This window comes from Eumetopias jubatus, unplaced genomic scaffold (assembly GCF_037043125.1).
Source record: "Eumetopias jubatus isolate StellerSeaLion01/CBP00866 unplaced genomic scaffold, mEumJub1_p1.0 scaffold_17, whole genome shotgun sequence".
NCBI classification, from domain to species: domain Eukaryota; kingdom Metazoa; phylum Chordata; class Mammalia; order Carnivora; family Otariidae; genus Eumetopias; species Eumetopias jubatus.
In genome coordinates, this window is record NW_028274823.1 from 17,029,553 (window position 1) to 17,044,005 (window position 14,453).

The 14,453-nt window shown below is 50.7% G+C and overlaps 1 protein-coding gene across 1 annotated transcript in view; it reads right to left on the reverse strand.

Annotated features, from left to right (window-relative positions):
* Window positions 1–14,453, reverse strand: part of VWA2 (von Willebrand factor A domain containing 2) — a 35,171-nt gene that overhangs the window by 7,666 nt on the left and 13,052 nt on the right. The window contains exons 5-8 of the mRNA XM_088019881.1: window positions 7,181–7,375; window positions 3,415–3,548; window positions 2,689–2,821; window positions 289–344 (exon numbers count right to left, since the gene is read on the reverse strand). Of these exons, the coding sequence (XP_087876007.1) occupies window positions 289–344; window positions 2,689–2,821; window positions 3,415–3,548; window positions 7,181–7,375 (518 nt within the window). The remainder of the gene's footprint in view (window positions 1–288; window positions 345–2,688; window positions 2,822–3,414; window positions 3,549–7,180; window positions 7,376–14,453) is intronic.

A 14,453-nucleotide genomic window follows, 5' to 3' on the forward strand; every position in this document is an offset into this window, starting at 1 on the left:
AAATCTGGTGCTCAATGCGCACTCTTCTCTGCCTCTTGTCAATGCAAGGGGCACTGGTTAGGGAAGGCGATTCCAAAGTCTTCACTCCGTTCTTAGTGAAAAATACCACTGAGCAAAGGAGGAATGAGTGCAGTAGGGGCATGCTTCTCTGCCCCTGAAATGCCTGTCTCTCCGCCCCAGAGCTGGTTCCCACTCCGCCCTCTGCCCCAGGAGTGCAAACGCCCCTTTAGGAGCCAGCTGAGTCCCAGGGCCCAGAAAGAGCTAGAGAATCCAAGAGGCAGACTGTACCTGGGCAGGTGGTCCTGTAGCAGGTGGCAGGGTGGGTTAGGAACACTCTCTTCCAGCTATAACCCAAGGGAGCAAATGGTAGAGATCAAAAGTTTAACAGGAATGTGGAAACCTAGAAGGTTATTTGAGACGCTAAAAGCTAATATAAGATTCCTATGCAGATAGGGGTCAAGAAAGACCACCTTGTTTTCTTTGATTCTACCCCAGCTTTTAGCTGCACACACAGAGGGGAATGTTTCAGACTACCCAGGAACAGTTTTAAAAAATGTAAATTGGCTACCATGTCAGAATTTGGAAATAACCTGTGCTCAAAACTATATATGAGAAGAGCTTTCTATTATGAGTTACTTTCCGGGGCTAGCACCATGCGGGGGGGGGGGGGGCAGGAAAGAGTGGGAATTAGGCAAGTGGATCTGGCTGTGTGACTCCCCCAGGCTGCCCACCACTGGGGCAGGCTAATTAGGCTCACCTCTAGGGCAGAGTCTTCCCCGAAGCAAAACATCCACTGGGGATAAAAGCCAAGTCAATTACAAAACTCAAGGAGTTGCTGCAATCAGGAGTTTGCCAAGCTGCCAGCTCATTAAAGAGAAATCTTCTCCCTCTCCACATCTACTAGTGACTTCATAAAACTGCAAGTCCTAGCCCAGAAAGCTCTGTGGACCCCTCCCAGTCCTGCAGGGGGAATCGGCGTTGTTGGAGCAGAGACTGGCCACAGGACTTTGCCTGGATGTGCACATGGCTCCCTCCTGGGCTCCCTCAGGTCTGGACTCTGTGCAAGGCCTTCCCTGCCCACTCAATTTAAAATTGCAACCCTGCTCCCAACCACCACCTCCCCACCCCGACCCATCCCTTCATTCCATTCTTCTCTGTAGCACTTAGCACTACCTAACAGTTTGTTTTAGGCATTCATTGTATTTACTGCTGCCTTCTGCCACTGGAGTATCAGCTCATGAGGGCAGATTTGTTTCTGAGACATTCATGCCGATTCCCCAGGACCTGGGACAGTGCTGGGCACATAGGAGGCCCTCAGTGAGTGTTTCTGGAATGAGAGAATTGATGAAGAGCTTAGTATATGTAGGCATCATTCCAGAAGCCTATTAGTGCACACTACCTATTAATTCTCTGCTTGCTCTCCACAACCCTATGGGGTAGGTACTATTATTAGCTCCCTTTCAAATGTGGAAGGAGGAGGTGGGAGGGTCCCAGCTCATTAGTGGCCATGTTGGAATTAGAAGTTCAGCAGCCTGACTCCAGAATCTGAGCACAAAGCCATGAAGTGCACCCTACCCATCAGCCTCTCCTGGGGCTCCCACCTCTAAACGTCTCTGCCTGGTGCCACTGGGATACCCCATCTTTCAAGACTGTTCAAGCAGCCCCTTCTCCGTGATGTCCCAGGGAGGACAGGCCCCATCCTGGCACCTGAGACACCTGACGGTGGTCACTGGTCTTCTTGTCTAACGCCCCTTCAGACCCTGAGCTTCTTGGGGGCAGCATCTGTACCTGTCTCCTCACTGCACGCTGCTTGACTCAGAGCGGGCACTCGGAACATGTTCAGTCGGAAACAAAGAACTGCCTCTTTTCACTTGAAAGCTTGGGTTCTGAAGAGGGCTCTAGTGGCCTCTGACACAGCCCTATTTCTTCTGACCCATGTGCAGGGCACGGCCCTTCCCTGCCAAGACAGTCTTTGGACTCCCCATCAGCCCAGCATGATGGCTCATGGCTTCTCAGCCAATCCGTTTCTTTGCTGTGTCTCCTGAGCTCATCACCGAGGGTGGGGCCGAGGGGCAAAGATGCAGCTGGTTCAAACGTTACCCCTGGCTCTCCAGGAAAGGCAAGAGAATGGGATCACCAGTTGCTGACCTGCTGTCCTGCAGGAAGTCTGGATGAAGGGCCAAGGGACAGTCCAGGAATTTTTGAGAAAATGGCTGACCACCGAGCAGCAGGTGCTCTAGAATGCCTGAGCTCAGCTCTGATGAACACTGCATCCCCCATGGCCTCCCCAACTGGAATTCAACCAACACCTTAAGCCTTCTGCCTTGCTCAGCCCCGTAAATATGGAAACTACTATTCTGAGGAACCAAATTACCAGACCACTATCCCAAGTCCAGACCACGGCCCTACAGGACTGGCTTTGCCTCATCTATGAGCCTTCCAGAACAGCTGTGACCCTGTCACCCTCGCTCACAGCGGGCACCTGGGCAGTGTGTCTACAAGACTCTGCCACTGTGTAGCTGTGACCCTCCCTGTGACCCCACAACTCTGTCCCTGTCTCCCTCCCAGGTCTGATCCCTGTCACACTCCGGGCCAAGACCCCAAACGGCTGTTCTCCCTGCAGCACGTGAGCCTCCATCTCTACCCAGACACGCCCCCCGGCTCTGACCCCAGACCACGAGGACAAACCTGGAGAAGGGACAGAGCGCCGCCAGCACGGCATCGGTCCCCCGCGATCCTCTCCAGCACGGGGCACTGCCGACAAGCTCCCTGACCGTCTCCAGCGTCTTGCGCTCACAGGGGTGAGGCTGGACCTTGCAGTCTGTGTCCGCAGGGCACACAGATGGAGAAGACAGGGTTACGCCTCCTCCCCCTAGCCGTGGTTCCATCACCCTCAACCCTGGCCACCCTCTGCCTCTTGCAGGGCAGAGCATACTGGGGCAGGGCCCCTGCTCAGCACTGGCTGGGTGGCCGGGCTCTGAGCATTTCCTCCGCACACAGCTTTTACATCCTTGCACGTGTGTGTTCCTTTTACATAACGTGCTCCTGGGTAGACCCTGACGGTGACAACCAGGAATGCAGAGACCTCACCCCAGCTGAAGCTGACCATGTCGGGGAGCTGACTGCCTCTTCCCCCTGAGGAGGGGAAGGGCACAGGGGCCCCCTTGATCTGGGTCCCAAACCCTGGGCCCCTCTACCCCACAGAGACAAGCTCAGGGTTCCCAGCTGAGAAAGCCCACAGGGCCTGACACAGGGGTCAAGAGAGCAGAGCACCCCGGCACCAAACCTGCTAGACCTCATTCCTCTTGCCTTCCACCTTCCTGGGGAGCCTCTTGACCTCCGGCCTTGGGGAACCGTCCCCACCCCACTTTCACCAAGGGCAAGACCACTCCTTCCCAGCCTGGAAGGCCTTACCTGGAGAGGCAATGGTGCAGACAGCAGACTTGCTGAGGGTGCTTAAAAGACCGTTGGTGGCATCCTCTGCCTGCTCGGCCATGAGCACGTGCTGCTCCTTCGGCTCACTGGCCAGTGTGTGCAGCTCCTCCCACCTGTCCCCAGGCCCCAGCGGAGAAGTGAGAGCCGCTCCTCGCCCACCCTACACCATACACCCTGCACCATGGGCTCCTTGTGGACAGCAACATGACCCCACCGCTCCAGAGTCCAGCCAGGCTGCAGATACGGTCCAGAAGTGAACCAGAGCAAGACCCCGAGGATGCTCAAGCATGGGTCCTAACGTGTGCCTGCCAGAGTTCACCAACTTCCTCAGAGGAAAGCCTCCCCCTCAGATCCAGCAGCTCTTATTGGAGACACAGTCCTCACGGATGTAGTGGTCTGGCCGCATCACCCAGAGCCGATGAGAAAAACATAACCAGAAAGGAAATGAAGGAAAGTGGTTGTACGTTGTGGCAAGACGAGAACAAACAAGGCAGCTTGTGACAGAGAAAAATCCTGAAGAAATGAGAGACAGGGGACGAACAAACTCAAAGGCCAGCAACGTGAGGCTGTGTGGAGGAAGGAGCCAGCACACTTTGAGAGCCAGAGGGCACTGCTCTTAGGGCCCAGGACAGAAATGGTGAGTGGCATGATAACCTGGGCCGTGAAGAAAGGGTTAAATAATGCTGAGAAAGCTTTCTGAGAAGACAGGGTAGTCAGTAATGTGTTTAGAATCTTGCCCATTGGAAATTCATCCAAACAGACCAAAGTTTGGCATTATGGCCAAAACTTCATTCATCTCTAAAATTCACTTATGTAAAACTCCCCAATCTCCTCTGAAGCCATGGAAGCCAGACCTTCCCTCCAGGATGAGGACAGCACCTGGCACACACAGGGGGGTGTTCAGAGGGCCGCTCTCCCAGCCCAGCAGCACATTTTTACAAAAGCCAGAGCTGAGAACCATCAGGGAAGGGGCTCAATGAATACTACCAGGAGGAAAGAGGCAGGTTTTTAACCCCATATAGAGCCTCACCCTGCCCACAGCAGTGGCTCTCAACTTTGGGGGGCATCAGAATCACTGAGGGCCAGATAAACTGCTGATGGAGGCACCTCGCCCCAGAGTCCTAGATTCAACGGGGTAGGGCCCGATCGTGTGTGTTCCTAACACGTTCTCACTTGCTGATGCCGCTGGTCCAGGAAACACACTTTGAGAACCAATGGTCAACAGTGACCCAGCCTTTGACCAGCAGTTGGGTGAGAGGAGTCGGGAGAGCCTAGAAACCCAATGGGCTTCCTCAGATGGTTCCTGTGGCTGAGCAATGTCCCCTCTCCTGACCCAGGGCTTCTCGAGTCCTCTAAGTGAGGGCTACTCAAAGTATGGTCTGTGGGCCGATGCAGGCCCCCATACTGTTTCACCCTCGTCCAGAACCAGACAAGCACAGACACTGAGAATGAACACTCAGAACCTGGTTGTACAGCAACTTGACAGAGTCCTTTTCGGTCTGCTTGAATCAAATAGTCAACATTTGAGCCCAGAGTCTTTCTTTTTTATTTTACTTTCCTAGTAGTTCATTTGTATTGTATTTCTCTAAAGTCTCAGGCCACGATGGATTAACACACAAAGCAAGGCAAACTGGACCCCCGCCACAGATGGTCTGAGAAGCACTGCTCCCACTAGCAGCTAGAGAAGCCCAGAACTGGCCACGGATTTCCACCATCTGGGAGGCTCCAGCCTCACCGAAAAACCGGGCAACTGTGATGTGCACGGTAGTCTATTCAGCACCGGTGGGTGGAGGGGGGCGGGGCGGGGTAGGTGAGCCAGGAGGCAACACCCTCATCTCCTCTCTCACCGATTTATCTCCTCACATGCGAGGACACACAAAGAGCCCACGGTAAGGCGGTCTCACCACCAGGAACACACAACAGCATGGTGACGGTGGTGGCGACCGTCAGCACCACCAGGACGTGGCCTGGAATGTCCCCTTGGTACTGCACCTGCTGGTCCGTGGGGGTCTTCCCTCTCTGCACTCACCCCCTAGGCGATCCTCAGGTGATAAATGCCATCCTCAAGTGCAAGGTCTCTATCCTCTCTCTTGTGCCCCGGACTCCAACATCCAGCTGCTGACTCAGCTTTTGTCCCATGTGCACCTCAAACTTGGGTCTGAAACAGAACTCTGCTTCCCTGATTCTTCCCCAGTCCTCCCCATCTCAGGAAACAACACCCCCTTTCCCTGTGGGGCTCAATCCCAAATCCTTGACTCTTCCATCCACGTTCCATTCAGTGGCCACTCTGAGGCTCTGCCTTCAGAACAGACCCTTGGTCCGACCATTCCTCAGCGGCTCCCAGTGCTTCCCCACTACACGCCACCGTTACCTCTTGTGTGAGCAGCTCCAAAGGCTGCCCGACACGATACCCCACGTCCCCCAAAATGGCTTCTCCTTCCACCTCTATTCTCTACCTGGCAGTCAGTGTCATCTTGTAAAACAGTAAGCCGATACATGTCATTTCCCAGCTCGAAGTCATCAAAAGAATTCCCAATCTACTCGCAATGAGCTCTTAAGTCTTGACTCCGACCCACGGAGTCTCTAGACCTGACTCCCACCTACCTCTTCTGCCCCGTTTCTTGTAATCCACCCCTTGTTTGCGCCTTCCAGACACTCCCTGGTGGACACACTAAGCTAGCTACTGCCTCAGGGCCTTTGTGCTTGCCACCCACCTGCCTAGACTGTTCTTTTCCCTGCTGTCTGGAAGGCTTGCTACTCCTTTCACTCAAGTTTCTGCTCAGAAGTCAACTCCTGACAGACCCCCCCCCCCAAAATAGCGGGGCTCGCTAATGCCCATCACTCTGTTAACCTCCTCCCTTACTTTTTCTCTTTTGCACTTTATTTCCACCTGAAAGGACATTACTTGTTTATTCACTAGTCTATCATCTAGTTCCTTTCCTAGAATGGAAACTCCGTGAAGGGCAGGCACCTGGTACTGTCTCTGCATCCCGAGAACTTAGAATAGCATCTGGCATATCTATTGACTGAGAGAATAGAAAATGTACTAAAGTTAATAAAGAAATTTCTGTGTGCGGGCATAGTACCAGGACCAGAGTCATTTCACTTAACACCCATGACAACGAGGGGCCCACAGAGGCACCTCCAATTTTAAGATTGGGAGCAGTGAGGACCCGTGGAGAGCGCCTCCCAGCGTCTGGAGAAAGGAGCGGCCCGCCACAGACCCCCACTCTCCTGGCCTCAGGAGAGGGTCTGTGACTCAAGCTAATGAGAAGCCTTTCTTGATTATTCAACTGGAAACGGGAAACAGGAGTCTTTCTCTCGGGGGTGGAGCTGGGCGCTGCCTGCAGCCACGGTTCCAGGCCCCTCTGAGGGCCAGGCTGAGGGAACGGCAGATGCGCGCGGAGGACACAAAGGGTCTTCACGGCGTTCAAGGCCCTGGCTCCTGCTCACCCCAGGGGACCTCCCCCCTGGACCCACCCAGTACAATTAGAGGAGTCCGTGACTTTCCACTTCCGCCCCAAGGAATTTGAGTCAGGTTTCTGGCACTGACAAGCCGGTACTCGGACCAGAGACAACGCACACTCTCAGATTCAAGCTCCCTGCGCTCCGGCGCCACGTACAGAGTGAGGAAAAGACAGAGCCCGGGAAGGACCAGGGCGGTTTGACCGGATCCCCTCCCGCCCCGTGGCTGTAAAGAGTCTCCACAGTCCGTAGGGCGACCCAGCGCCACCCAGGCTTTTACCTCGGAAACTGGACCCCGACAGCAAATATGGTGATGCCTCTTTCCTTCAGCTGCTCGGCGGGCGTCGCCACTTGCCCTTGGGACCGCCCGTCAGTGGAGACGACCAGGATCTGGGGCACGGAGGCATTTCTGCCCCCGGGAAACCCCTTGCGCAGAAGGTATTTCAGGGCAAGGCCTGTGTCTGTGCGCCCTCCTCTGAGCTCACAGGGAAGGAGAAAACAAGGTTAAGCGTCAGTCACCCACAGATGTGACAGCTGCGCTCTCCCAGCAGAGGCCCCAAGTGATGATTCCAGCACGGGATGTGCACTTTCTCACCCCCTGAACCACACTGGAGAGTAGAAATGCACTTTTCCCGTGGACTGAAGGTTCACCCCGCACACTTCTGTTGTGTTACGTGATAGTGTCATTCTCTGGGCACGTCTTCTGTCTTCCCGCGCCCACCCCACCCCCCGCCTCCGGTGACAGCTCAGGGCTGACAACCCTCATTGTGTGCGAGTCTAACACCCACCTCCCGCCTCCCCCTATCTGTATCATTCCCTTTTTGTTATGGCCAGGGACGGGGGATGGGGGGTGGGAAGTAGGTCACTGAGCTGAAGAACACCCTGTGCGTCTGTAAGAGTGATCGGAAGGCCTGAGGGGGGGGGCTCACTTTCCAGCTCAGGGCTGGGTGCTGCAAGGCTGAACTGATGGACGACTTCCAGATCAGGGGACGTTACAGAGGTCCCACCTCAGCACAGCCTTGTTAGAGGGACGGTCCACTGAGCTTGAAATTAAATCTTACAGTAGGACGCTCACATCCTGGGGCGGTGGGTGGGGGAGAACTGCCGGCTCTCAGAGTCAAGTGGGCAGAACATGGCGATTCCCTACAATGGGTTTTAGGCCAAACCTTTCCGTGGTAGGCAACACATCTGACATGAAAAACAGCTTTGAGGCTGATGGAATCATGGCGGATATTAACTGTACACACAGAGAAAACTGTTAGATCGTCGTTCTGAAGTGCTAATCACAGACTGTAGATTTGGGGGTGCACAATTATTCTCAGATCACACTGAGTGTCAGTGAAGGCAATGCCTGCCTCCCAGAGGGCCCTACGGTGATTCTTCTAATGTGCAAACATCCAACTGACGGGAGGCACGGCCAATCTGTGTGTGTGCATGTGTGAATGGGTGTACACTTTTGAAACGCAACACTGAAAACGCTCCGTTCTCATGCAAGCCCGACGTGGCCCTCCTGCCTGGGCATCTCTCCTGCTCTGGTCTCCTCCAAGCGGCTCCTGAGAGATCCCTCTAGGCTCCTTTCATTTAGTGGTTCCCTCTTCCTCTCAGTCCTCAAAGACCTCTCCATTCAGCAGAGAGGTGAGGGAAGAGCAAGGAGGAGTGTGCTTGGAAGGATTTATGGACCAGGCCCAGAATATTCTTTACTTTTACTGCTTTCTGTCCTAAGTGAGCTCTTTAAGGGCAATTCTCTCTGTGGAGCTCCATTAAGTTAATAAATGTCAACAAGAGTGGATAGCTCCCAGAATGAAGACTCTCTACTATATATCAGCATCTGCATCAATTAGAAAGCCAGTTTTCAGCTCATTGGTGTTTACTGTGGACCCTCTAAAGGGAAGATAGTGAGAGGGAGACCAGGAAGCATAGCATGACCCCAGCCCTCAACAAACTATTGGTCTAGCTGAAGAAACAGGACCTACCAGCAAATAATAATTATCAATCAAAGGATGACAACGAGAGATCTGAGGAGGGCTTCACTGTGGGGAAAAGCTGTAAGGAACAGGCTCCTCAGCAGGGAAAGTGTCTCATGGGGTCTTGGTGGGTCCATGGATTACGCCACCCCTCAGGGGAAAGGGTGTGAGCAAAGATGCTGGGGAACACCACCAACCGAGTCCTGGGTCTAGTGAGCACAGCCTGGCTTGGGCAAGGGGCTTATCCAAGGGGAAGAGAGCACACCAAGTACCCACAACCCTCTTCACGCTCTGCTGGGTCACACATGAGATACTGAGGACAACCAAGAGGATTTTGGCTTCCGAGAAGACTGCCACCTTTACCAAAGCTCGTGTGTGTGTGTGTGTGTGTGTGTGTGTGTGTGTGTGTGTGTGTGTGTGTGTGTGAAGTCTTCCTCTAGGGTTCCTGGAAAGGCAAACTGTTTCCTGTTTCTAAAGGATAATACTAGCACTGAGTTGCCACTTCATGCCAAATATTTCACCTACTCCTGTTACTGAATGTAATCCTTCCAACTATGGTAAAAGGTACTCATTTAACAGATGAGGAAACTCCAGCCCAAAGGACAGTAATACTAAACGCTAATATTTCCAGAGCACTTCTCATGTGGCAGGCACGACTGTGGTTTTTTTGGGGGGTGTGTGTGTGTGTGTGTGTGTAGGTACTAAGCTCCGATAATTCTCACCATAGCTGAGATGCGGGGAGTTCAGGGAAAGGCCTTATCGAAGGTCACACAGCTCATGAACGTGGAGGCAGGACTTGAACCCTGGGCCCTCCACCTCCAGAACCCAAGTTCTTAACCATAACATCACACAGCCATTCAAGTCGCCTGCCTCTCACCCAGCTAGTGGAGGTCAGAACTGGAGTTTAAACAGTCAGGCTGATTCCAAAGCCAGTGGTCTTTCTCTGCAGGGGTTGGCAAATTACAACCTGTGGGCCAAATCTGGTCTACTGACAGTTGTTACAGATAAAATTTCACTGGGAAACAGCCATGCCCATTCAATTATGTACTGTCTATGCAGAGACCACATGGCCGGCAAAGCCTGAAGTATTTCCTCTATGGCTCCTCAATGAAAAAGTTTGCTGACCCCTGCTCTAGACTATTCTACCTAAATGGTCACAATGCTCTCTGTTCATCAAAAGCCAAGGTGCCCCAGTGACCATGGAGCTCCCTGGGCCTTCAGGCCCCTGGCAGTGTGCCCTATGAGCCTCCTGGATGTGGCTAGAGAGAAATCAAATGTCAAAGACATGGGAGCCCAGGCTCCCAACTGTACTGGCCTGTGGGGCGTCTGCCCTTCCTATCACTCAGCACTCAAATGCCTGTGCTATCTGTCCTTCCACTTCTCCTTAACCCGCCTTTCCCACTTGAACTCTCTGCAGGTCTGGTGAGATCCCTAAAGACTTCTGAACTCTGGGAAATGAGGAAAAACCCTGCCACCTCTGTGGTCCTTACTCTGTGGAGCATTTCTAACTTAGAGTCTGGCTCCAGACAACGGAGGTCTGAGGCCGGAGTCTCTCCAAAATTTTTCCAATTCCTCTCGAACGGGACTAAACCAGATTGAAAGTGAAGGCTCACAGACTGACTACTGTCTCGGGGAGTTGTGACTGCAATGCATGGACCTTTTTTGGCAGGGGTGGGGTGGGGTTCCAGAATCTAAACATTTTGCCACTCAAGTGGGTTAAGAACACGGGCTCCAGAGCCATGGGTGCTCAAATATTAGATCTGAAGTTTATTAGCCAAGCCAGTTTCCTTCCCTGTTAAGGTAGGGAAAGTAACAGTAGTGAGGATTAAGTGCTGCACAGTGCCTCCTAGTACCTAGTGAGGACTCCATCAGTGGTAAGTTACCATGATAAACTAACTAACAGTCCTAGTCTAAGAAGTTTATCTTTTGAGTTAGTCTCAAATTCCAAAGAGTTTAAAAATCTCTTGGGAGGCAGAATGATGGAGATTTTCAGATCCTATCACCAGAGACTCCAAATTGGTGGTGGGTATGTGACCAGGCTGAGAATCTACATTTCAAATCAGCTTCCTCTGCCCCAGGGAGTCTGATGCAGGTAATCTATGTAACAGATTCTGAAAAATAATTCATCAGAAAACTCACTGCAGGTAGAGGGGTTTGATTACAGGTGTTTTTTTCTTTTTTTAATCAATAGACAAAAATCTTGGAATCAGTGTAAATGTATCCTTTTAGAAGAATGATTTAATATACTATGGTAGTTCAATTCATTGGGTTACTATATAACCATTAAAAAGGATCAACATGAAAAATAATGCAGCTTTATGCAAAAAAAAAAAAACCCACACCAAATAATAAGTTAAAAAAGAAACAAATGCTTTGTAATTATAACTCCTCTAAAAGCTATCTTTGAATGTTACCTGTGGCTTGAAAGACACCACAGATAGCTATAAAAGGCTTTGCGCTAAGGTGAAGTGGTGCTATTTCTGGAGAGCTATCTAAATACAGTAAAACTCTGGGCGCCTGGGTGGCTCAGTTGGTTAAGCGACTGCCTTCAGCTCAGGTCATGATCCTGGAGTCCCGGGATCGAGTCCTGCATCGGGCTCCCTGCTCAGCAGGGAGTCTGCTTCTCCCTCTGACCTTACCCCCTCTCATGTACTCTCTCTCTCTCCCTCATTCTCTCTCTCAAATAAATAAATAAAATCTTTAAAAAAAAATAAATAAATACAGTAAAACTCTGACAAAGCTACGCATGGGATCCAAAAAAATGCAATCACAGAAAATCAGAGTTGCGTTCTTGGGAGATTAGGGAAATGACTGAGGGACACTGCAGAGTCAGTTGGCCAGGAGCTCTGGACAGTCCGAACAGATTTGGCGGGCCATGCTGTATCTGATTTTATGCTATCACAGGGTGCAATACTTGATTGCAGTATTTTTTAAACTTCTTTTTGCAAAGCAGAGACAAGGGGTTGTCAGGACGGTTCCTTAGCCACCTCAAAACACACTTTCAGGGGATCGCTGTGGTCTAAAAAGGCAAGTATTGGGGGGTTTGGGTAGAGCTGTCCCAATCAGTCCAGCCTTTAAAATTTCACTGCAGAAAAAGGGTAGAGTCCCGGAGAGGTCATCACTCCCACTCAGCCAACATTCCTTTGTACTGATTAATAATAACGTCTTAATATTTAGTGTCCTCAGCGACCCTGCAACTGTGGCCAAAAAATTAGTTACTGCCTCCTTGCCTCGTTTCCTACCTCTTATAGTCATCCTCGGACACACGAGCACTAACCACGCACAGCCCCGTAAGAAGAGCAGACCTTGTTCAGACACACGAAGAGGCTTCTTTCTCCACCCACCGTGTCCTCATCTGGCGCCTTACTGAGTCTCCGGGCTTCCTATGTTGTGAATAATACACTCAAGCCCTTCGTTAGGACTCTCAACACAGCTGAGAGGAGGGTCAACCAACTCTTCAGGGGGGTGAGAGGGGAGGGGAGGGTGGAAAGAAAGGACAGCTGGGTGGGGTCTGCTGGACGAGCCCCCCGCCTCTGTGGTCCTGGCCGAGTCACCTGTTCCTGCTCAACCTCAGGAGGCTCTTCCATAAAATAACGGGCTGGAGCAGATACTGGATGATCTCTAAAGTGCCCTTTTGAACCAATTTGCTGCAATTTGCTTAGTTTTCAGGAGAGAGCGGGGCCAGACGATGGGATCAAAGTCACCCAATTTTTGACTTTCAGTCCCAAACTTAAACCAACAGGTTACTTTTTCTTCTGCCAATGTTAGCATGCATGTAATGGGTACAAAGATGTTTTTGTAATAAAATGTTATATCAATAATGACATACCTCATATACCATAAGATTCACCCTTTTAAAAGTATATAATTCCCTGTTTTAGTATATTCACAGAGTTGTGCAACCATCCCCACTAAGTCCAAAACATTTCATCGCCCCCAAAAGAAGCCCTACACTCATTAGCAAGCACTCCCTATTCCCCCTCCTCACCACCCCCGGGAGTGACTAATCTGCTTCTGTCTCCACAGATTTGCCTATTCCAGACATTTCATATAAATGAAATCATACAGCATGTAGTCTTCTGTGTCTGGCTTCTTTCACTGAGCATCCTATTTTCAAGGTTGATCCATGTTGGGGCATGAATCACGTCATCCTTCCTTTTTATGGCTGAATAATATTCCATTGTTTGGATATACCACATTTGGTTTATCTATTCACTCACTAGACATTTGTGTTGTTTCCATTTTTTGGCAATTATAAACAATGCTACTCTGAACATCACTATACAAGCTTTTCTAGGGGCATACATTTTCACCTCGTTCAGAGTAGAGTCATTGGGTCATATGGTAAGTCTGTGTTTACCAGCCAGACTGTTTCCAAAGCTGCTGCACTATTTTACAATCCTACCAGCAGTGCATGAGGGTTCCAATTTCTCCACGTCCCTGCCGACACTTGCTACTGTCATTTATCTTAGCCTTGTGAATGGGTGTGAAGTGGGAGCTCACTACAGTTTTGATGTGATTTCCCTAATGACTAAGGACACTGAGCATCGTTTCAAGTGCTTATTGACCATTTAAATATCTTTTCTGGAGAAATGTCTGTTTACGTTTTCTCATTGGGATGATGAAAATGTTCTAAAATTAGATTACAGTAATGGTTGCATAACTCTGGAAAAAACACTCAAAATCACTGAACTGTCCCTATGAAGTGTGTGAACTTTATGGTATTTAAATTATATGTCAATAAGGTGCTTTTAAAAGGCTAATGTGCATAATAATCATAGGGGAGGGAGGCAGTGGGAGAGACCTTTCAAAAGTACAGATCCTAAATATCTAGTGTCTAAGTATCCTAAGCCCAGAGAAGGATTCAGTAGGTCTGGGAGGGAACCACAGCACCTGCATTTTTGACACACTCCCTAGGCAACTCCAACCCAGACCTTCTGACCAAGGATCTCAATTTAACAAGGGCCGCTCTGGGTATCGGAGCCCAAGACTGTTTCTCTATAGGAAACCCTTCTTGGAGGGGTAGAAGGCTCCAAAGAACTAGGAGAGACCCGTGGACACTAACGTCATTTTTAACAAACATTTCAATGTGCTCTTTTCCCTTGTACTTTCTTGCATTTGACTTGCCTCTCATTCTGCTCAGGGTACCCCTGGGCTGGGATAAATAACCTGAGATGAAGCCACTGGGGGTGCGTATAGGGTGCCTATAGGGCCCCCAAAGTTCCTGCTGTGCCCAGTGTGGGAGTGCGGGCTTCTTGAGGGCACTGGCAGACGTACAGAGGCCCATGACTGGGAAAAGGGCCGCAGAGTCTAGGGCCTTTGCAACTGAAGTTGGGGGCTGGCTATAAAGGGCTGGGGCCATGGACATCAGTGGGACATCAGTGGGCACACCTACAAAAGGGGCAGCAGACACCACAGAGGACCCAGAGATCAGAGTGGAAGTGTGGGTTTGTAAACGTGTGCGTGTAGCATGCACGTATAACACACTTTCACATAAAGATGTATGTGTATATAATACACATGTATATAAAACATAAAATGTGTATATTTACATATGCATATTTGCATATACACACACATCAGCTGACT